Genomic DNA, 25,335 nt, shown 5'->3' with positions numbered 1-25,335 from the left:
AAAAAAAAAACAAGAGTAGAAAAAGGGTGTTTTGATAAAAAAAATTCATCCCCATAATGAAACAAACACACACACACACACACAAACCAAAAAAATCTCTATTGTTCCAAAGGAAGGTCAAAGGGACATATAATGCAATTATATCCATATATATAGTGCAATTATACATGAATCTATATATGTAATGCAATTATATTAGTTAGGCATTTTTTATCTGCAAAGGAGAGAAATCAGCACAAACTAAATGCCACATAATGTCCTAGAGAGGTGCCTAGAACTGAAAAGTTCCTGCCGTTATTATCTTGTGAGAAACCAAATATGTTGCTGTGAAGTCCATTGTTACAGGATAGATCATAGAACAATATGACTCATATAAGTAGTGTAATGTGCAATTAAGGTTTTGTGTTTCAAATGCAGTAAACTGCGTGTATTCTTCAAAAGTTAAGTTTTTATTTTTATGCTCTCAGCCCAAACACATACATAATTCCAATCTTGTCAGATCCGGTATTATCATAGCATTATCAACCTTGGAATGTTTTGGATAAATTATGCTATGAAGTTGTTTTAATTACCTTTTCATTGTTACTATTCCTTAGGGAGTGTTCCCCTTGCAATATGAATAAGTCAATTAGCTTTTGCAAATTAAAGTGATTATAAAACCCAGTTAGAAGCATTACCCTTAAACATAGCTATTAACCATTGTGTTTGTAAACCTTATAATAGCTGAAGCCAATGATATAATTACGGGAAAAATTGCCTGAATTTCAAAATGGTAAACATTGTATTGTTAGTTTTCCCCTTAACTTACTCTGAAGAATTCTTTTGTTGACCCTGAATCCAGTGTTCCATAGGCAATTTCTGTTTGTTTGGCTAGGTCTTCCGCACTTTCTATGGGAGAGACCATTCGCTCAACCGTCAGGAAAGCAGCGAGGTTGGCGGTATAAGACGATATAATGATGAGTGTAAAGAACCACCAGACACCTCCGACAATGCGACCTGAGAGGGATCTAAACATGGATAAGATAATGCACGTTTTCCTTTCTCTAACTAACACAGAGAAAGAAAAGAAATACCATCAATTCACCATGCATATCTAAAAATAACTGCAAGTATTGTTTTATTTTCTGAGAGTCTACTCAAGAATGATTCTAGATTTCTGCATAATCTGATGCCTTCTATGGTATATTTAATATATAAATGCCACGGAAAATATGACAACCATTGCTTTCTTATTGTTTAAAGAAAATGGCAGAAATGTAGAACTTAATGCTTTTCTTCAGCTACACAAGGGGAATACTTCATTGAATTCATTAATACTCTCCTGCCCTAATTTTTTAGCATCTCTGAAATTAGGATGCAGCCTATGGCTGATGAGATAAAATATGGTATCATGGTTTAATTGGCAGCGTTATTTCTCTCTTCGGGGCACATAAAGTAGCAATACATATGAACAGTGACTGGGGTCTTAGATTTGATGCAAGTTGGTAGATACTTTACTGAGACTAAAAGAGAGAACTTGTTTCTACCTTTGGTCAGAGCCCTGCAGGGACAATGGGACATAGGCCAAGGTGAGACTGGACTCCATGAGGGTCTAGAATTGGTCTCAAAGTGACCATAGTTGAGATTTTTGTTTGTTTGTTTGCTTGATATTCAATTCCCGAGCTGAGTGAAGGTTAAGCCATATCTCAGAGTATCTTTACACACTGGCATAATGATTTTCTCTCTTCGCTCTTTCTTTGGTATCAAGAATGTGTGGGCGAGTATGAAAGCAGAGCAAATGTGAGAAGGAAGTGAGTGAAAAAATCCAGGGAATGTTCATCATTGAACTCATTTATTGCAATCATCAAACTACTTAAAATTCCTGTGGCAAATTGTTGTAAAACATTTGTTTCAAAACTTAAAGAATGATTTCATATTTTTCATGGCATTTCCAAAGTTAAAATACTTCCTTATTGTAATATTTGATATTATGAAAGAGACACCTATTGGGTTTAACTTAATATTCACTTAATCCTGGCTTTTAAAAACCATTACTTGATTTACTTTCATTTCTTTTTAGTTCATTAATTGAAAGTTTTTATTCAGATTCCTGTGTTATTGGAATTTAAACATATTTATAATTTAGGTCTTGAGAAACACAAACTGCCTTGTGCCCAAAATGCCTCTTTTTTTTAGAAAGCATACATTTCTAAAAAGAAAAACAAAACCCATGTATTTGTTGTGCTAATATATAGTCAACAATTAAAGTAAGTATTTTTCTTCTCATACCTTCGACTACTACTTTCTCTATGAGAAAAATCATTTACTGCAAAAGAAGATTGCATTTTTGGTGAATATAGTGGCTAAATAATATCATAGTGGTATCCAAAGGAAGGGCGCCATGACTCCACAGATATTGAAGCAGACTTCCATAAAACTAGCGTAGTGTTTGCACAGTTGGCTTTTTGCCTATTGCTTAGCTAATTTATGGATTACTATATAAAACAATGTATATCTGGTACCTACTATGTTGACTCAGGTTCTAGGTAATTCTGTGGCAGAAATCTCCCTTAAGCTATATGAGATGAGAATTAAATCCAACATTCATTTTTGAAAATGAACAACAACAATAATAGCAAAAAACAGCAATAATATCAGAAGTGTTTGTTTTATAAAAGGAAACAAAATGAAAATAAATTCCTATTCTACAATTTAGATTTCAGTTTTCATTTATTAAACCAGTGAATGAAATACTAATACTAAATGCTTTTTGAGAGTTCTGATGGAATGCATAGTTTCTTTGCTATTGAGAAAGTTAATGTTTATGATATATCCACATTCTGTGCTAACTTGGAAGAAATAGCTATTTGGGAATTGCAAGTCTTTTCTGTTTCAAATAGTCCTCTGTCTTCAGCAAAAGTAGAGAGAGAATCTGCACAACATTTCGAATAACTGGGAAATCGGTGAGGAACTTGAGAGATCTGAAACTAACCTGGGCGAAATGTCACATCCTTGCTGCATGAAAGCACCCAGGGAAAACCAGAGGCTGTTAAAGATGCCAAACTCATTGGGAGGCTGGTCGCTGGGTCCTTCCTTTCCATCCTCTGGCTCTTCTGTGTGCCACTCATATGGACTAAATCTACTAACTAGGAATAAGACCACGCTGACGCCAATGTAGGCAAAGACTATGCACATCCAAATCTCATAGGCCAGAGGATCCAAGAAGGAAAACACTCCTGGTTTGGATTTCTGAGGCTTTTTGATCATGATAGATATGCCCAAGCTCATGAAGGGCTTAGAAAAGTCAATGACCTCCTCTCGTACCAAAGTGATTGTCAGAGGGGCAATAGCAATCTCTGCTTTCTATAAGAGAAAAAAACACATGAGACATAGGTTAATGGATTTCATGAAGCAATTAGCACTGGAGTGGTCCATTTAAAGCTAATCAGTCATGCATTTATTCTACATTTATTTTTGGAGTGCCAACAATGAATAAGGCTAGTGGTAGATACAAAAATGAATAGCAATTTCTAAATAAAATATTACTTAAATAGCACAAAACATTTTAACTGGATTCAGTAATTAAATAAAAGGGTAGGAAACAGAGAAAGAGTGGATAAGCAAAAATAACTTGAACTCAAATTACTGTATTAGTCTTTAAGGATCTGGGCAGTGCAGAGGAGACTTGACAGTCTTTCCATATGGCAGAATTTCTGAATTTCCTGGCCAGGAATGCTGCTGTGTTGCAGTCTTTTCTGTTTCATTTGGAACATTGCCATTGATTCATTGCTTGGCCATCCCTTAATATTATGAATTGCAAATTTCAAACAGTCTTTCCTTTTTTATTCCTTTCCAGCTATGAGAAAACAGATCATAAAGCCTGTGCTTGTATGATAAAAGGAAATCCGTTGTTTGACATTATTTTCCAATTCAGCACACACACAAAAATCTGGAAATTGGCATTTATTTCTTGCTATTCACATATTTTGATTTCTGTATCTTAATTTTTAGAAAAAGATTTTAAAAAACAGTAGATTCATTTCTAAAATATTATAATCATAAGACAGCTTCCATTTTTAGAGTTCTGTGATTTTGAACAATTTTTCTTAGCTTGTTTCTATAACTGTAAAATGAGGATACTTTCCCCCACTTTACCTCATAAAGTTATTATAATTATTTATTGGAAACCTTAATAACGTAATAGTGAGCATTTATTGAGGGATTCTGTGGCTGATGCTGATGTGATGCTGATCTAAATATTTTGAATAGCTTCTCTTTTAGTCCTCATAAGCATCACATGTTTATCATTGTCTAGATGATGAAACGGAGACTAGAGAAGGGAGATTTACAGATCATGGCAGCTCCGGGATTTGAGCCTGGGCTGCTACTGTTAAATCACCACCACCTCTAAAATAAAGTGAAATAAGGTGTAGAGTGTAAAAATCACACCACCTCTAAAATCAAATGAAATCAGGTGTAGTGTAAAAACTAAACTGTCACATGATCTACAAATAAAAGGCAGTTTTGATTGTTTACTTTACGAGGAAAATACTTGACATTAAGATGGCAACAGAAACATACTCAGATATATGAATTCTTACACAGAGGCTGCCACTCGTACTTTGACTCCTACATATCCTCAGGCTCTATACAGTGGCCAGGGGCTCGATACAAGGGCAACTGGAGAGTTAGAATGGGGAAGGTGCGTTTTAGTAACATGTCCCTGGGTGACTGAGAGTTGATCACATATAACTTCAAGAGGGAATACACTTTTTTCCCATCATGAATGCCCATGTACACAGGAGTCATACCATTGCTGGAAGGTTATTATTTTCCCCATAGTTATAATTACATGTATAATTTTTGTTACGTAAGTGATATGTAAACTTGCTGTAGAAAGTTAGTATATTTTAATTATTTTATTAGTATGACCCAGCCCATTAGGAAACGTTTTTATTCCCATCCTTTACTCTCGTTTTTTCTTTCCATATACTCTGAAAAGACTGTTCTATGAAGCATATTTTACAATTCTTTTTAAAAGAATTTAAAAACATTATAGGACAAAAATTGTAAGAGATAATGTTCTAAATATTCACTTGTATTTTCCATATATGTTGCAATAATTGTCTCTATTCATTTCTCTTCTCAAATGGTATAATGAACATTTTTCCATTTCAGTATATAAGTTAAAAGTAAGTTGTAATGATTGCAAATGCTTTATTGGAAAAATGTCAAAATGTACTCCACCATTTTTTACTTTTGCAGGATATTCATATTGTTTCAGTTTTACAATTTTAGAACCGTGATGCTATGAACATGTTTGAGGACAAATCTTAGCACGTTTTATTTATTTAAGATAAATTTCTAGAAGTGGAATTGCTCGTCTAAACAGTAATAATCTTTTTAATGCTCATAATATGCTTTGCCCAACTTTTCTCCGGAAAGTTTATGCAAATTTCTACGGTCCCCAGCACTGTGTAAAGGCATATTTAGTCTTAAACCTCAGTAAAAAGCCCTGTGTATCTTCACTTGTCTTCACCAGTTTTCTGGAAGGAAATTAGATCTCCTTGTGTTAATTTGAATTTATTTTTATAAAACAAATAGCTACTTGTTCTGTTATGTATTATTACCATAATATGCCCCCACTTTTCCATATTGGGTATTCATTTTTTTATTTCCTAATTTGTGAGCATTTTAAAATACATTTAAAATATTCACTTGTGTTTTCCATATATGCTGCAATACTTTTCCCTATTCATCAATTGTTTTGTTTCCATAACTTAATTCAAGGTTTTTTCTTGTAACACTTAGGTTTTAAATTAGTTTTTTGTGTGTGTTTCCAGCCTTTGATTTCATGTTTTAGAAAAATCCTTCTCCTATCAATATTAGATATTTTATTCCAGTACCTGTAATTCTCCTATCACTTTTTGGTATTTTTCCATGACGAAATGATAGAAAATTGCTCATTTTCCAAGTAGTTACCTTCCTGTACCAGCAGGAATAAATCAATAACACCCCTTTTCACTTACTTAAAATATCCAATTTCATATACTACGAGCTTCTGTGAGGTAGTCCTGGAAGTTTTTATTTATACAAGTTCCCACTAGTGAGGGAAGAAGCCTTAAAAAGAAAGACACACGAAGAGAAATGCAGGTGCTTTCTAAACTGAAAACTAAGTGCCATAGAAAGTGAACACTGGATGAAGGTCGTGACATCCATGTCCAATGAGGGACACTTTCAAAAAGTCATAGCTGTGTGACAGTCTAGAAAAGACTAGGAGAGACAGAGATAGACTACACATGGACTTCCTCTGCCAACATCAGGGATATTGCATGTGCGTCGTTTCGTTTCATAATGCCCAAATTGAGTGTGTAAAATGTCTCCCACAGGTAATTCTGGTGCTAGTGGACTATGGAATGTGCTTTGAGAACTATTCCCTTGGATTAAAATGCAGGTGTGCGGCACACACACACACACACACACACACACACACACCCCAAGTGTGGGAGAGGCCCAGGAGATGACCCTGGAGCAGCACACGCAGAAAATCAGGGTGAACTTGCTTTAGTGCACAGCTATGGCAGCAAAAAGGGCCTGAGACTGTGAGAGAGGTTCTGGGCTTCTGGCTTCCCACATATGGTATGTTGGATTGCATGTAACTGCTTTACAGACAATCTGCATAACAATTATAGCAACAAAGTTTGCAAGGAGTAAAGTAAAAAAATATTATTAATCCAAAGTTAACAATTTCGCAGAGTTAATCATTTAGACATAACAGGCTTTGTTCTATAGAAGAGAATGGATTTAGTTTTACCTAGGGCCCTGGAAACAAGGCGCTCATATATGTATTAGCAGTAGGAAAAAAAAAAACAAACATAAAACAAAAACAAAACAAAACAAAAAACAAACAATGTTGAGAAACAAGTATAGACTTTGCAGACACCAAAATGGAAAGTATCTAGACTGCGGAATGGCTAAGAGTTATGGAAGAAGACTCCTTTTGGGAAAAAGTGGACATCTCAAGCATCAGAGACTGAAGTCTTTAACCACTTGCAGACTGGTCGAGGAATGATATGATGATATTAATAACCATGATGTTATCTTTTGTCTCTCTGAGAACTGCGTAACTTTGGGACTTCTTGTTATTGTGACAAGTATAGGACTGACACAACATTTTCGCTAATTATGCTACTCCCTTCATATCCTTTGTTTTCACTATTTAAACAATTTCCCTTGAATGAAATGTGGTCAGAACACTTGCAAAAGAGTGAGTCTGGGCTGCCCTGTGGGGAGGGATTCCAGAGAAGAGATGTGTGACAAATACCTCGGAAAGTAACTCACGTCAGCTATGCTGTCTATAACTAAATGGTAATCCAAGTGTGATTTTTTGAGATGAAATATGCAAGACTATTTTCTGAAAAAAATGAATTACAGTAGTTCTAACAACTTGGATAATGTTAATGTCTAAGATATCAAAAGTTTAAAATATTAACCAAAGAACAAATGCTTTTGGAACCCTTTTTCTTTGGAATTTAAAGCTCAATATAAAACTGTTGATAAACTCTGCGGTAAAATACATTTTGCTATTTTTTAAAACTGCATTTTTTTTCTCATTTAGGGTCCCCTAAGCAGTCAGCAATTCTTTCCCATGGATATAAAACTAACCAATTGCTTCATAGTGTCAAGCAATTTCCTCATTCTGCAGAGGTTTTAGCTACTTCACTGTATACTGTGCAAAGACTGTTCATTTAGACTTCATGGTCTAAAAGGCAAGATGCAGAAGGATGAAACTGTTGAACTGCAGTTCTGGCTTGGAACGTGAGTTTCTCCTAGGACTCCAGTTATGTTTTAAATCTTTCTATCTATTGTTTTCTGAAGAAAAATGACTCTCTATGTAATTCCCCATTTCAAAGGGGTCTTGTGAGGATTAATCAGACTACATTTTGAAGGTTAAACATAAATTGGCTTTTAGGACATTTCATATTACGTTTCAAGTATATGTTACTTTATTGGTTACTTGATGATTAGAGTTTCCTATGAGCTATAGATTTGATTTCTGGACTTCTGAAATATTATGCCATCGCTAGCATGTGATAATTCCCGTTTGATTTTGACATTTTGCAGTGGCAGCTGAAGACATTGATCTTGATATTGCTATGATTCAGGGAGAAACATTGATGCTGTATTTGCCCTCAGGTATGAATGTGTATACCGAATACCAAGTACACTTGAGGGAGGGGCATAACATGCTTTCGTGTGAGGCCCATTTTGGAATAAATTCTAGCATTTCTGTTTGGCTATGTATACTAGTACAAAAAATGACCGCAATGCATAAAGTTTAAGTCTACTGTGTTCAGTAGAATTGTAAGAATCTGACATTATTGATGAATACTTAATAGAAGCTAAAGTAGTATAGTGATTGCCTCACCGATTACTTAAAAGATGTTTATGAATAATTACAAACAATGAAGGTATAAATAACTATCTAAAATAATGACCAACTTTACATTGTTTGAGGAGATCTTTTCCTACAGTTCTCAGATAACAGATTACTATTAGATTTGTTTGTACTGCTACACACAGCAGCATCAAACTTAAAGGAATAATCACTCCAGATCTTAAAGCCAATTAAAAAAACTAGGACTGCATGTTCTGAATTTTTATCTTCTTTCTGATTTTGATCTTATCAAGTGTCAGTTTCTCTCATTGTTTCTGTATTGCATTATTAAGGAAATGAAATAGAAAAATATTTGATCATTGTGTATGCCTCTTGGAATGTAGCTGCAAATTTTAAAAACAGTAACAGACGTTTAAAAATTGTTATGTGCCCAAGGAAAAGGAAGTTTCAGGTACATGTAAGTACATTCTTCAAGAAGTTGATTTGCTTACCCCATAAACAAGTTCTCCTACCATCCCATTCCAGATTTTTGTGTCTGCATCCCTTGCTCCATATTTTCCATCAGGGACAATGGCAATTTTATACTTGATACCAATATGTTTTGCAATTTCAGATGCCAAATCTACACAGTATCCTTCATACTTGTCATTTCCTTCAAACATTTCATGATTTTTCTTGTACATAACATATGGGGATTCCTATAATGAGAGAAGTAGAACTGTAAAGGAGAAATTATAAAACAATTGAAAAATCTTATGTAACTTTCCAATTTCAGAATTTGACATAAAGATTATATTTAGTATTGGTATACATACTGATTTAGTGTAGTTAGAAATCAATAATAAAACAGATGAATATATAAATAAGTTAAGAAGATACTAAATTGCTTTGCATTGGATACGAAAATGGAAATATTTAATTTTCTATTGGAATAAGTATGAACAACCTAGCACTATGATTGTGATAGGAGAAGTGTCAGTTAATAATTATCTAGAGAAGCATAAATTATTTTCTTTGACAATGAAATTAGTATTTCTAAAATATTTCATGAAATGAAAGACTATTCGGTAGTCAGTGTCACCTAATGAAAACTAATTCAAGGTCGTAGATTTCCACCTTCTGCATATTATTTAACCATATTCAACTGTGACTTTCTTTAAGGAAAAGGATTCATCATTTTTCTTTGATGTCCAGTGTTTACCAAGATGCTTTTCTCAGAGAAGGCACTTGATACACTGGTTTTCAAAGAAAAAGGTGAATTAATAGTTTAAACATTCTTATGTGGTTATCTGCATTAAACTTGCTTTCCTGATGTTGTCCAATATTTTGGCTTTAAATATGGTTTGTGCTCCATGAACTTTAATTGTAATATAAAATATTTCCCTAGTGATGCTAATTTTACTCAAGTTGTAATGAGCCCACACTTCAAGTATTATTTCCATTTAGTTTTCTAAGCAAATGAGACAGAAAACTGATAAATAACTATGATGAAAATCCTAATAAAATGAAGAAGTTTACCAGTGGCTAATAATTACTGGGCAGTTTTCAGTTACACACACACACACACACACACACACACACCCTTAAACCAAACCATTAAAAGACATGAACTAAAGAGATATTTTAGCAAAAAGGACTTCATTTCTTAAGTGGTACCTAAAGCCACTAAGCAAAGATAGACCTGGTGAATATGTAATATGGGGAGAGTCCCTGGTCACATCTGAGTTTTTCTAGTAATTTGCAAACAAGGAGTGACCACCTTTGGCTAAAACATTATTGAGATAATGTACTCACATTTTGTAAATTATAGTGTAACATTTATTTGTAATCTCTCATAAAAGTCTTTTCTTTCCCCCCCCAAAATTCATAATTGGGGAAGTCGAATTTGCTCTTGGAACTCTAGAAGGTGATTTACTTTCGTGAATAACATGGCAGCCTACACTACTGCTGATTTTGTTTTATAAGTACCTCACAAATGTAGAAATCCCTTTTAAAAATTTAATAAAACATGTGAATTACAGGGCATTTTATTTTCTCATAGAGATGCCCTAAATAATTCAATAGTGGGCAATTGTCCAGGATTGGTCCTTCTAATCCTGCCTTGGATTGGCATGGCCAAATGATCCAGAAGTCTCCAATGCCTCCAACTTTTCTGAATTTGATGAATTAGTTATTATGAACTATTTGTTACATTTTCTTTTTTCACAGTAATCTTTTTAAAATATGAAAGAGTATGTAGAAAAAAAGTAAGCGTCACATATTTGTAAAATACTTAAATTCAGATTGAAATGGCTGTACAACTATCATCTATGAGTGTAACAGGCTTAAGCGTTTTTCAAAAGGGATATAGCTAAGGTTCCATTTCGTACCAAGACTGAAGGTCAGTTCAAGTCTGCAATATTTGAACACATGCATTTTTGTACTCAAGTACATATATTACTTATTAGCTTGTATGTGCAAGTTTCTCTAGCTAGTATTTAAAATCTAATTTGCTGCTCTCTACATTATATAATGAGCAATTTACTTCAATAAAAGCTATGTATTTATTATTTAATCAAACATTTATTAAGCACTTACTGTGTGCCAGGCTGGGTGATAGGGACACAAAAATAAGTAAAATATGCCCCTTGTTCCCTTGTAATCAAAGTCACTATAGTATATTTTTTGTAATGATGGCAGAGGAGTATAAGGTGGGAGGAACAATAATAAAATATAGTGGTGGAAAACAATGGTAGCTCCTACTTATTAGTGCTTACTATGTATCCGGCACAAGTAAATTTCTTCATGTCTGTTCATTTACTTTTGACACTGGCACACTGAGGTAGGCATTTCCCATTTTGCAGATGGGACAATTGAGACTCAGAGGTTAAGGCAGTTGTTCAATTTCACAGAGGTAACAAGTTAACAATGTGGGAGCTGACCCTGTATTTTGATATTTCATTTTGTGTTTGTTTTTGAGAAAGTCTAGTGCTCTATCGCCCAGGCTGTAGTGTAGCAGTGTGATCTCAGATCACTGCACCCTCCACTTCCCAGGTTTAAGCGCTTCTCCTGCCTCAGCCTCCCAATTAGCTAAGATTACAGGCACATGCCACTTAGCCCAGCTAATTCTTGTATTTATAGTAGAGATGGGATTTCTCCATGTTGGCCAGGCTGGTCTCAAACTCCTGGCCTCAAGTGATCCACTTGCCTTGTCCTCCTAAAGTGCTGGGATTACAGGTGTGAGCCACTGCACTTGGCCAACCTTATATTTTGAAATATCTGGAAAATTTTGAAGCTACAGCATTTATCAAACTATGTACAATTAATTGATTTTCCATATGACTTAATAAAATATCTAAATTTTTGAAGCTATTATTGATTTATCAAAATATGTGCTATTAATTGAGATTTCATATGACTTAATGAGAGAGGGACCAAGATTAAAGAAATGTATTTCTGCATTTTTATGAAATTCATTAAATGAAATTCGTCACATAATCTTCTAGGTAAACAGTGTAGATAAAGCCTTTCAATTTCTTCTCACAGTGTCTGGCCTATAGAAGGCACTAAATAAATACAAAGATAACCTGGCCTATCAGTGTTTCCCAAATAGCAATGTCATTATAAAGCAATTTTATTAGAAATTCTGGTTCAGGTTTTCTAAAGGAAAGTCAATATTAACAAGGGTTAGGTTATCTCTTCTGAACAGGCACGTGTCTACATGAGTAAAATATTTATTTAATGTCTTCTTTCATTTTTTCAGTATTTTCTTTCTTTCTTATTTTGGATAGCAGGGGTCCATCATGTCATTGTTTTCCTGCTGAGCAAACCAACGAAGTGTAGAAAAGCCTTCAGCTTTCTGCAGGTGTTGATTAGAAATGTAGTTAGACTGTTTGCCCATCTAGGGGCATAAACAATTACTGAGATTCAGGATGAGTGATGCAGACAGCATAAGAGAAATGACATGATCGCACGCAGGGAAGTGGAGATGTAAAAAAGGAGAGAACGGCTTTCCTTAAATGGTCTCTCACGGTTGCTGAGCTCTGCTGTTTCTTTGACTGTGTCTCCTATTGCTTTTCTTCTCTTTCATGTCAAATACAAAAGGGTAGCAAATGCTCAACATTTGCCCAACCTCCTCATTTCCCCATGCTCAGTCTGACAAATTGTCTGCAACTAGCTCTTCAAATACTGCATACTAGAGTTAATACAAAGTTTAGGGGCTACTATGGGTGAAGAAAATACAAAATCTGTTCAATATAATGAATAAATTCTGGCAAATCATTAAGGAGGATACGTGGGGTGTCTTTTTAAAACAGATTATGAACTCCCAAGTATTCGATTTTGAATAAAAATGGAATGATCAGAGGAATAGAGTAACCTCTTATTTCTGTCTTATGTATACAACCTGCCATGATTATTATCAACTACTGAGCTCCGTAGGACGGTAGTTTCTTAAAAGTTGTTGCATTACTTCTTAGTGAATGTGAGTTTTATATTAAGACAGTTTCTCTAATGAACGGGCTTCAACATCTGCTCTGCTATTTTAGGAAAGAAATTACTCTGTTTGAAGCTGCTACATTAGGGCATGCTTATGAAAGTATTTGTGTAAATTAAGAAGATTTTTAATCAATAATGTATAATTTTCCTACCAAGGATATTTTTTGGATTATTTGTATTTAGCAAAAGTAGAACTATTGAAACAAAATACTTGTTAGAAGGTTTCAACATTTTCTAAATATCACGAATATAATTATTGCAATTATTATTGAAAGTTGTTAAAATAATAAGATCGTGGTCAACCAGTGTTGATTTCTATACGAATATTTGGTTTTCTCCAAAAAATCCTAATGGATGTACATAATTTACCCCATGGATAAAATTCATAAAAGTGAAGCTTAAGATATCATTATTCAATTCAGGAAAAAATGAGTAAATCTAAAGGCTGCACAACTTTAAATTTAGTCAGAATAATTTATTTAAAATTAATTGATTTAAAAGCTCTTCAGTGAGTGATGTATGTGAGAGAGGAAAATTAATATTTGGTATAAGAAGAAAATAAATACGTTTTAATTTTCTGTATGTATGCATATATACATATAATACATTTTATGTAAAGATGAATGTGTTCATTATTACAATGCACATATATGTATAGTGCCTCTACAGAATTATACATAGAGGAGATAAAATATCAAACATCTCATGAAAATGTACAAAAAGTAACCTCTGGAAAGATCATGTGTGATAAGGATAATTGCTTTTAGATTTGTAACATAATTCTGATACTGGAGTGAATACATTTGGTTTTACGGAAAATTTGCCTGAAGGATTGTTCTGTTCATGAGATGGTAAGAAATATCTTTGTAGTTAAGCAATGCATCATAAGCATCACTTAACTTTGGTAGTAAAGCTTTGGGGAAATAAAAGGAGCTTGTCCGAAACATCACTGTATTATCTTCCCTTTTCCAGAGCGTTCAATAGCCAAGAAAGTAGCAAGATTACAGAGGAAAACAACCACCCACCCTTCCACTAAGATCTACTGTAAAGTGCTTTTCCCTCAGTTGCTGTATTTATCCAAACCACATGGGACAGATTTGGCTTCTTTGGGTTATTTGCAGAAATTATTACTTTTAATTCAGAAAGTTAAATCGATATGGTCACAATCTTATGAATTTTATTGATTTTATAAATTTTTCAGTCAACAAGACTTAAAGATAAAAATGATAGTATTAATTTTATTTTCTATTAGATTTAGCTGTGGTATATTCAGGATGATTATATTCAGGTAGAATAAAATTATTATTAAAATGAAAATCACATTATAACTATATAACACTGTTATAAGAAAAAATAACTTTCAACAGCATAAAAAGCTAACCCTACATTATATTTAATAAAGATAGCTAATATAATTATTACTTATGTTTCTGGTCTGCTTTCTCTCAATAAACTATACATTTCACTTAGTGCAGGATTTTTGTCTGTGACATATTCCCAGGGCCTAGAACCGTGCCTAGCACAAAGCAGACGCTCAATAAATATTTATGAATAACTGAATTTCTCAATCAATTTTATTTAGCAATAGCATATAGTGTTACAGTGTATCAACATGTAAATAACAACATACACAAAGGACAGACAACTGGAAGAACATTAACACCATATCAGTTTCAATCAAAATGAATTATATCCAGTGCTCACTCTCAGCCTCCTTCTGTATCTAGATACAGGTATCACATACGTTAAAATATCTAGCCAATTCCAACTGTGTTAGGAGGTTTCAATTGAATTTGGGGATAATTACATGCAGATGTCAACATCTTGTTTATCTATAAGAGATTTCTTTCATAATGAATGAAGTGGAGGGATGTCATAAGTCCTGGACTACCATTTTCAACAAAAGCAAATAGAAGAAACACTTTCAGGGAAAGGATTCTAGTAATTCTTTTTGAATTACTGAATGATTATGCAGTTGCAAATACCAGAGGTATTATTTATATAAAGATTACATTTTCATACAAAAAGACAGATGCTAGTATTGTACTATTTTGATAGCAAAAATACTGATGACTTTACTGTCAAACAATATATAACTTTACGGAATATCCTCTATATAATGTGTATAAAACAACTGGATTTTTCAGTCATTTTTTACTGTATATTGTGAGAGCATGCTTCCTGAAAGCTAGCCATGCTTGCAAAATTAATTCAGTATTTTGGTTTTAAGAATTATTTGTCCAGCCCTTTTAACAACAGGGATGGAAAGGAGATTCTCTGTATCATACCTACAATGCACATTAAAACACTTTATTTCACACAGAACAGGCAAAATTCCAAGAGATCTTTAAAGGAAACAACTGTATGTATTTAGAAAACAAGCACACAAATTCTGAGATGTTCGCGTATAGAAAATCTACCCTTGGAAATGGAGTGATATAATTCCATCATTTAAGTACAGTGACCTCATTTCAATATATGGGAATTGTTATGTCAGAATCGCTAAGTGATTCTTTTTCAACATCTATTTCTTGAGAAAGATTAATTCTTCTTTAGTTCTAGTATCTCAGAAAAGTCACGGAACTTAATTTTTTTTTTTCTGGTAGTCCAGAGGTGGTCATCGAAGAAGAATCCCACATGAAAAATAAGCTTAAATTTACTACACTGGAGAACAAGACTTGAGCCTTAGTTAGGAATGGTCGAACAGCGTGGAACTCTTTTCTTTCTTGATCAATTTCTTAAAATAGGGTTCTTCATCAGAGGCTGAAAAGAGGAGGACTGTACTGAAGTATGACTTTCCATTACTGTGTCGTTTTTAGGAAAAGAGACATACATATATTGCTTTTCAAGTCCCATGCAAATATTACACAATTAAGTTGGAAGCGTTACACAAAAACTGCTGTTGGTGGTTTTGCATTCTACAATCATGAACTTCTGCTGAAGGCTTGTCAGATTACATTAAACTGCTGACGAACAGATAAAACTAATTGCAACATATGAAGGCTTCTCGCTGCCATTTTCATTTCATTTAATATTACTTTATGGAAACAACTCAACATTACTGGAGACCTGAAACTAAAATGACAAAAGCTAAAACCCAAATTACATAAATACTTCCATTTGATTTAGAGTAAGTGTTCCATAAATAATTTAAAATATGTTTTGCCTATAGAGTCACTGAGCTGAGTATATATAATTTTAAATGTGATAGAAAAGGTCACCGATTGTTGATCTCTTTTGAGTAGCATTGACTCGAAAGGGCATGTTTGATTCTGAAGAGGAAAAATATATAAGATATTCTATTATTTAAAAGGTAATTTCATGAGAATCTCTTTGAAAAAGCAGCCTTAAAATTTGGAGGACTTTTCATTTTGTGATGTGGCTGAATGAAGCAATCATTTTCTTAATTTTAGAAGTTCACTAAACTATAATGTGTACTTCTCACTGGTCAATGAGAAAAATAATCGGTGGAAGAAAACCCTTTTCACATTCAAAATAAAAATAAAACCAAATTAATTCCTAAAGCATTTAGTTATATAAATCAGACTCATTAAAATCTTCACAGTCACATATTCACTATTGTAAACAGTCAATACAAATCATTATCCGATGATTAAACTACCTGAAAATCATAATTTTAAACACTAAATTATCATTACATTGAATTTTTAAAAACATAGTAACAATAATAATATGTTTACTACTGGGTATATTTATGTGATTGGTGGTTGACCTTGGTCATGTTCACTGTTTCATGCTTCAGGGTCTTAGCATTTCATACATTTCCAACTAGAGTTAGACAGTCACAATTTTTAACATCTGAGTATTTTTCCAAGAACAGCAATGTAACAAAAGATAATACAAATAAAAGTACCATATGTACTCAAAGCTTAGGATGAACCTATTCAAAGCCTCGATAGGCTTCCGTGGATCGGAACACCCATGTTACCACTGCTAACAGTCAGCTTTGCCCTCCCTGCTCACCATCGCTGGGGCGTTAAAACTGCCTGTGGACAAAACGGAACACCATAAAGCATAGAGCAACACTTACCATAATTGTGGTTACAACCACTGTTCTGTTCTCAATGGCGGCTGTGTCATTGCCAAGAGTGGGGACGTCTTGAATCAAGACTAACTTATCCATGTCGTTCCAGTAACCAACCTGACAAATAGAGAACATGCGTGAAAACATATTTCAGAAGCATTTCGTCTAGTTCTTCTTAGAGCAATGAAGGGTTTGAATAGGTAAGCAAAGAAAACAAATAAAAAGCAAATGAAAAAATGTGTTTGGAAGTGTTCTCACTTGCTCATGAGCCAGTCTGCCTGGTGTGAAGGTTCCAGCCTTGCTACATGTTTGGCAAATTTATTGTGTACAACGGTGGAGTAGCCAAGAGATTGGGAATGGGTGATTCCAAAAGGAATATAAGCACGGAGCATTATTTTACGTGAATCCCCTCCTCTAGTGAGATAGACTAGTGCCCCCTAAATTAATCTGTGTGACTTTATCAGTAAAGTTACAGCTTGTATAGTAAAGGGAATAACCAGATTTATAGGAACATGCACAGGATATTTTCAAGCAAAAGAAACTTGTATATCTTTAAAGCAAAACAGAAATGATTTTGGGTTTGATATAACCTAGCCACTAGGTAACAATCGTACCATTTCCGAAATGCTAACTTACATCAGAGATGAATATTAATAGACAATGTTTTCACTTTAAAATATTACACTTAAATTTGTATTTTTAATTTAAATTATTAGTTTTTCATTTCATTTCAAATACTTTTTTCCAAAAATGAATTATGCAATTACTTAAGTACTCTGAAAAGTAGTAAACTACAAGGAGCTTTTCATGGAAATTCAGGATTCTTCGGCTGTTGCAGACCACTAAGCAGTAATAATGGCGCTGCGTATTGAGTGCTTGCTCTGACGAGACAATATACGCAATGACTTTAAAAATATATATCTCAAAGTTAATACACTCAAATATGGAGTAGGGGTAGTTATTGTCCATATTTTAGAGATGAGGATTCATTTTAGAAGGCTAAATATATTAAACAAAGTTATCCTTTAGTAGGGCCAGAATTCAAAACTCAGGTCTACATTACACCAAGTCTAAATACTGTCCTATTATGCTGCGTGAACTCCCAAAAGGGTGTTTGTTTAATGGCTGACAAACTTCTTTCTTGAATTTCTTGATGCAATTGTTAAAACTTATATCTCCAACAAAATGTATGCATTTGCTCACTAGTCTGTATTCACTGTTTTTTCTAATGTGTTTTGGAAGTCTCTCTTGCCTAATCCAAGCTTCTTAACTGCCATGTTAGTATTTATGAGCATATTAAAATAGAGTAAGCATTAACATGCCAGAAAGAGGTACTAGGTTATTCACAAGTGTTGCATATATAATTCAATAACAGAACAGATGGAGAAAAAGAATTTTTATTAATATGGTTTGCTACACTTCTTGGTTTGATCCAAAATTTATAAGTTCAGCAAATATTTTCAATAGGCCATGTGAATACATTTTGGGTTAACATTTATTAATAATTATGTTAAAATTTTAATTTAAAATAACTATATGTTTGAGACTCACCCTCTTTTCAATTCTTATGTGTACTTTCATCAGTTGATTCTTGATAACTCTGCTTTCCACATGACAGTTATATAACATGGAAAGGGGTTTTATAGTTTAGCACTCCATTAAAATGCAACCACCCTGAAGATCTCACCAGCCAATTTTCAGGAAAGACAATTTTTTTAAATGAATGAGTCCCACAACAGAAAGAATCACAAATCTGGGATACATTTTGGAGAGTACCTAGATATTGGCAAGACCTTGACATTTTGCATTTAAAAACTGAACCGTGGGTTTGCGGCTATTCTCCTCTTTAAGATACATGGTTCAGAAGCGCTGGCAAATCAAAATAATAAGCAAACTTTAATTTTTTGCCTTATATACCTACATGCAATTCTGGTTAAAAAAAAGAGAATGTCATACTTTGTGATATGGGAACAATTCAAGGTAGATTTCTTGCGGACCATGGACTTTTTTAGAAGTAAGTCCACACAAGGAGTCAATTCTTAAAGAAAGGAATCCTAAAGTTTGGACCCAGGCCTCACAGAAGATGGAGTTTCTCTCTCCAATCTTCTCAACATTTTGCATTTTACTACTAACTTTTACCATGACTGACCTCATTTACCTAGACAAGAAAATGAATATTTTCCCTGTAGACAAAAAGTGGGTGAAAAGTGGTTTAATAATGCTAGAGCAAAAATGTGGATGCATTTAAATCACTAAATTGATAAAGGACGTCAGAAAAATATTGATCTTCTTTGGACTCTTAAAGGTGTCAGAAAAATATTCACTTTCTTTGGACTCCTAAAGGCAAATATAACTATAATAATATATGTGAGCAAATGTCTCTGAATTAGGATGGTCTTGGCCTAGAACAGAGATCGGATAAGGACTGAGGGGCTGTGAGAAGCTCCTGTTCTACTCAAAGTTGGTTCCTTGGAGAGCTGCTTTGACCAGAACTGCCCTGAAAATCTGACCTAATTCCCACACCAGCCTTAAATGGAATCCTTAGAGGTAATGGGACTGATGACGTTTCACGATCTTGAAACCTGAGTCCAGATCTTGAGTGATGCCCGGGAGCTGCAGGAATTTGGGTCTCTACTGCAGCTCTCCCTCTTTCTAGCTGAGCACCTGAGTAGGTCACTTAGTTTCTTTGAGCCTTACTTTTTGATAAAAAGAGAAAAAAATATATATCTTATTTTTAGGTTGTCACAAGGATTGAATATAAAAACTCACATTAATTTTCCATTACAGCATCTGGCATATATGGTGCTCTCGATAAATAAAATTTTTACAATTAAATATTTCCGAAACCATGCAAGTCTGGAGCATTCCCTCTGGAGCCCTGGGTGGGGGTCACTGTAGTGATAAGAAGATTTTGGAGCCAGGACTTCAGAAAGAGCTTTGCGGCTTCTGCTTAATGAGACTCTCAATCAGTTTTTCTGTTGCGGAAGTCAGACAAACTGATGGGTTGACTCTCTGATCTGTTTTCAAAGATAGCTCCCTTGCTGGCAAGTGTTCAATTTACAGGAATGATTGCTCACTTCTCAGACATATTGCCTAGTTTCACCAGCATAGTGTCTCTCATGGTAGCTCATTTTTAAGTTTAATACTTCTGACACAATGCCCGAGTTGATCGTTGCCACGGAAAAACAAAGATAGATGAATCTACACCATTTTACACTTCAAATTTCTTTTAGGAGCCTTAGATGAATGTCAGCTGAGTGTGAAGATGTACTGTTCATCACTCTCCCAACTTACTCCGTAGGTTTTTCTTTGAAAAGTCTTAATTTTTGTTACCTCATGGTTCAATAGTCTATGAAAAGATTCAGTACGATGAATCAAGCCCACTTATTACTGCTAGTTAGCACCAGCTTTCTTTTTCCACTAGAGAACAATTTGACATTCTGCACTTACTGTTTTGTAAAATAAGTCTTTTGCATTTTAAAAAGCTGTTTAAATGGCGAATTTTGCAAGGTCTGGTGGCAAGAAGGTGGGCCAGTTTTACCTCTGTCCACCTGCTAGCCAACATTTTTAGGGGCCTGTGGAATATCCTAACTGCTCCACAGCTAGCAGAGATTCTTTGCTTAAAACTTGCCTTTTTTTTAGTTGCTGGCTGTGTGCTGGCAGAGTGGGCTCTTCTTAGCATCTCCTTCCCTTGCTTCATTCAATCTCCTTAGAAGAGCCTGGCATGAGGTGCACCTGGGCCCTCTGGCTGCCATCCATCTCCTGCTACTCCTGATCTGGATCAGATAGGCTCCAGGTTACCGTATATGAGCTGGCAGCCTGCATGCAGGCTGTGCCATTAAGAGGATGGAAAGCTGGAGATGGTTTTCATGGCAGCTCCAAATTTCTCACAGATGTAGAAGCACACCCAAATGGCAGACTGGAGCAAAACCTTTGCCATTTTCCTTATTCCACCTTGACTTTAACCGTCCTGCCTCCAAGCCTTTCTTCAGGTTGTCACCCCCTCCATTTCATCCTATCCAAACTCTAACATCATGGCAATTTTAAATTCCACCTCCTCCATGCAGGCTTCCTTTATTTGTTTTCCTCCAGCAGAAGATCATCTCTTCCTAGGTAGATCAGTAAGGGACAAAACACTAAGAGTAAAATATGTTTTCTCACTTAACAGGCTTTGGATAAGGTAAGTTATTGCGCTATCATTTTCTCATTTGAAGAAAAGAGAAATACTACTACTCAAATGATAGACTTGTCATGAGGATGGAATCATGCAAAGCACCAAGTGCAGCGCTTAGCACACAGCAGGCATCTCATGAACTGCAGCTATCATTACTACATACAAGCATGAAAATACATTTCGGAATTTTTTTTTTTAAACAGCCAAGTGCTGAAAGAAATATAGCTTTTAGATAAAGTGAACTTGAACATCTGTTTCTCTGAGCATCCTAGCTCCTAGATAAAAGGAATGTAAAAAATCATATGTGTTAGCTACAAAACATAACTAATTACTGTGGTGGGCTGAATGGTTACACTGTATAAAATACTTCTTGAATGCTGTGAAGACCATTCCTATATCTAGTCACATCTTACCACTAACAGAGAAATATCTTCCAAAATCCAGGAACCTAGCACCAGCACCTTCCTGAACAACTTGAATGTTTCTCTTCCTCTCAGCCTAACAATAATCTTAATCATCTTACCATCCATCTTCTTTCTCTTTTGGTCATTGAAATTTATCTAGCTGACTAATTCAAGAACACCCAGCCTATTCTAAATATGTTCACCCATTAGAAGTAGCTTTTTGGTACTTGCTGTAATAATTTCATGAATGACTGCCTTGAGGTGCTTGTGTCTCTTTACTGCTTTGTGTTCTGTTCTGCAGAGCAAATTTTGATTTGTGGGATTTTTTTTTGCTAACCCCACCCAAAATATCACATCCATTTTGGATAAAGGATATAAGCAGCGTATAAATTAGTTTGTTTCAGCTTGGGCACACCATAAATACCAGTTACATGACACACATTTATCTCAGCATCGATTATAAAGAAAGTACTCACAAACAAAGGAAATGTCCAGCCATCTTCCTTCTCCAGGCCTTTAAAATGTTGCATACAAACTAAACAGAGAATTTTCTTTTTCAGTTTGATTGTGGCTCACCTTTCTAGGTCCTGTGCTTTTCAGCTCAAACACATCCATTGTGTAATTGACTCTACGTCCATAGTGGTCAAACTGAACATTCCCTGTCAGCCCTTGAATTCGAACCTAAGTGAGAAAGAAAACCACGCACATGTTCATTTGCGATTTCACTTATAGTAATCTCAACTTCATTTGCTGAAATTTCATTAGGTATTTGAGCTATCGGGATAGAATCTGAAAGAGGAATATCAAAGGGATATATAATTCTGCTATACCCCTGGAAGGGGAATATATTTTATTGGTTTTTAATATCATAAAGTTTCAATTTTTACTAAAATAATTCTCCCTAAATTATATTTATATAGGAATAAATTTTTTTTATGGTTACTTTTCAGTTTTATCTGTATATCCACAAAATTGATTAAATAGCCCTGATACTTATGCCAGATCACATTCTCACCGTGCTAATATTAAAATTAGGATATAAACAACAAAAACATACAAGGGCATTTTTGAAAATATTCAAATATATTTTATTCCAAATTTCCTTTTAATTTCATTTTACCTATGTTTTGAACCCATGACATTTTGGAACATTTAAAATGTAACATTAAATATGTATATGAACAACTAGTGTTAGTATAACTATGAAAGACTAAAATAAACTGATTACTTAATCCAAAGATACCAAGCAATTTAAAGATATAAATGTAGTCATTATTTCTGGTTCTTCCACGTTCCGGGACCCAGGTGGGCTTATCCCTCCTGAACTCCATGTGGTTAGCTAGGCCCATGCAACTCTTTCTAACATATGAGTTGTAAACAGGCATGACAGGTGTCATTCTTAAACCACATAATTTAATTGCGAATTTGAAACTCAACTGTTTCCCTTTGAAGAATTCAGGATGTTCACTGCTCTGTCAGCCTACATCCTCGAGTGATTACAATGAACCTGGTAATCCAGCATGTGTCTGCGTAAGCAAAGTTCCTTTTTTGTTTTAAGTCACTGTGATTTGGGTTGCTTATTACTGCAACATAGCCTAGTTTATCCTGACTATGCATCCACATAAAATTTTGTAAACAGCAAGATTCTACCTTGTATTTTATCTAGAAATGTCCCAAAAATGATGGCTTGATATATTTAAGTAGCAATTGTAATATGTATTTGTGCTTGGATAAATTAGTCTGTTTTCTTGAACATTCAACTTAAACAAGACTATGAAACGAATTGAACTTAAGTAAAGTTGTGAGTTACCTGTTTGAGTGTCCTCTCCATGTCAATTCCCTGGCCCCATGGAGCAGCAGGATTTGCCAGACAATCCCCAGCATTCCCTCTCCTTGAGATATCAATTTTCTGCCTCCTAAGACTTCGAAAAGTTTCAGCCATCACAAGGACTCCATCATAAGTCAGAGCAGAGGTGTACTAACCAAATGAAAACAAATATAATGGTATATTTATAATCTTATCAAGTACCAGGAATGGCCTGAGGTCTTTGTAAGTTTATGACATAAAGCACCATTCTGTCGGAAGCATGGTTAAATTACTGATAATTAACTGACTCTGGCTTCTGAAATTTCTATTCTTGCTTTAATATAAAACCTCTACACCAAATTTTATCATCCCGACTTAAAAAGGAGAAAAATCACTTTGAAAAATAGAAACTCTAATAAACAGTTTTCCATCAGTTGGGAGAAGAAAGAGCCTCAGGCAAGGTCTTTCTGTTGTGTCCCAGTACAAATAGCTGAAGTATCAAAGGCTAAGGGAGTGTTGTAATCTGCCTTGTAGTCGGTTTCTGTGGTTGAGCCCCAGGAGAGCTGGGCCTCTTAATCTTTTCCTCCTCCAAAATGCCTAGCAAGGTTTCCTGAGATTTAATGTACACTCATTAACTTGAAGTATATATCTTTGTTCAGTCTCCCAGAAGAATGAGTGGAATTGTTTATTGTTATTTGGAAATATGATGCCAGAAATAACATCTACTTATTTGACAAATGTGTTCATACCAGTCACTGTGCTAAATAGGACTGGATATTGCCACACCCAATGAGTGTGCAAAGCAAGGCAGAGTCATTTCATTAAATTTTCAATACAAACTAGGATCAAAGTAGAGATATGAAGGATAGACCATCTGCTTCTTTTTGAGAAAAGAGTGAGCTCCCCCACCCCTGAAAAGATTATTATGTTTAGGAGAAAAAGTGAAGAAAGATTGAGATAAAAATGTAGTTTTCTAGTTACAAAAATAAATCAACATGGGGTCACTTTTGGTAGAGATTTATTAGAAAATTACTAAACACATGGAAATGGGGCACAATATTTTTAAGCATGGCAGATCTACTTATTCAACAAACGTGTATGTACTAGTCACTGTGTTAAATAGCATCAACTACTAACTACTAATCATGACAAAAACTACATTATCTCCTTTAGAAATTCCATATGGTCAATTCCTTCTAATTAACACCTTCTATGACTGTCTGAGCAGTAGGTTTGTGCTATAGAAAGTGGAGGATGATCTCCTTGATTTTCTGCTTTCAAATGAAGAAAAATTATTTTTTCAGGCTGAGAGGGAGAGGGATCACCTGAGCCCAGGAGGCTGAGGTTGAGGTTACAGTGAGCTGTGATCGTGCCACTGCACTCTAGCCTGGGTGACAGAGAAAATCCCTGTCTCAGAAAAAAAGAAAAGAAAGTAAACTTAGGCAACGTGGCCATGAGGCATAGCAGCCACCATTACAGGGAGGAGAAGAAGTAAAACGTGGATAAAATAAGGAATGTTAATTCTAACAAAGAGCTGTCCAATAGTATAGGATATAACTCTTGGATTAGAAGGATTTATAAGACCCATTTAAATTAGGAGCTTTCTTATACATTCCTCCAGGACATGATAAAACAAGCTTCTGGATAGATATGCCCTTCACAATTGATTGGGATGGGGTAGCTGAGAAAAATTAAGGTGTTTAATCAAGGTACTACACCAGAAATGAATGTGTCTCCTTCCCTGCCTGACCCAACGCATCTTTGAGTAGAAAAGTCATCCAAACATCCTTTTTTGGTAAGGCAAGAAAATAAAAACAAGAAATAAAATGAATCTTGCTTAAATCATAAAGGGCAAGAGAAAAATGCAATGCTAGTACTGAGAACCAAAGGAGGAAGAAAAGAAAAATATTGCTACTTTTTCAACAGAAAGAAAGAAGCTGAAAAGAGATGCCACCAAAAACCAAACACACTTGCTGTGTTTTAAAAAGTCCATCCATTTTTTGAAATATGTGAACCAGAAAAAAGGGCAGGTATCACACAGAGTAGTGTAGA

The 25,335-nt window shown here is 34.7% G+C and overlaps 1 protein-coding gene across 16 annotated transcripts in view; it reads right to left on the bottom strand.

The window, feature by feature from the left end:
• Nucleotides 1-25,335, bottom strand: part of GRIA4 (glutamate ionotropic receptor AMPA type subunit 4) — a 395,452-nt gene that overhangs the window by 56,866 nt on the left and 313,251 nt on the right. For 11 of the 16 annotated variants that reach the window (XR_013522972.1, XR_013522973.1, XR_013522970.1 and 8 more), the window contains exons 7-12: nucleotides 23,287-23,454; nucleotides 22,053-22,157; nucleotides 16,905-17,015; nucleotides 8,869-9,075; nucleotides 2,972-3,342; nucleotides 809-1,007 (exon numbers count right to left, since the gene is read on the bottom strand). Coding sequence is in view for 6 of the 16 variants with exons in the window: in XM_009006706.6 (XP_009004954.1) it covers nucleotides 809-1,007; nucleotides 2,972-3,342; nucleotides 8,869-9,075; nucleotides 16,905-17,015; nucleotides 22,053-22,157; nucleotides 23,287-23,454 (1,161 nt within the window). In the remaining 10 variants the exon portion in view is untranslated. Of the gene's footprint in view, nucleotides 1-808; nucleotides 1,008-2,971; nucleotides 3,343-8,868; nucleotides 9,096-14,409; nucleotides 15,617-16,904; nucleotides 17,016-22,052; nucleotides 22,158-23,286; nucleotides 23,455-25,335 lie in introns of those variants that run through there. The other 5 variants (XR_013522976.1, XR_013522974.1, XR_013522977.1 and 2 more) reach the window with 2 other exon arrangements.

The sequence above is a fragment of the Callithrix jacchus genome, chromosome 10 (genome assembly GCF_049354715.1).
Source record: "Callithrix jacchus isolate 240 chromosome 10, calJac240_pri, whole genome shotgun sequence".
NCBI classification, from domain to species: domain Eukaryota; kingdom Metazoa; phylum Chordata; class Mammalia; order Primates; family Cebidae; genus Callithrix; species Callithrix jacchus.
This window is presented reverse-complemented; position numbering and strand designations above follow the sequence as displayed.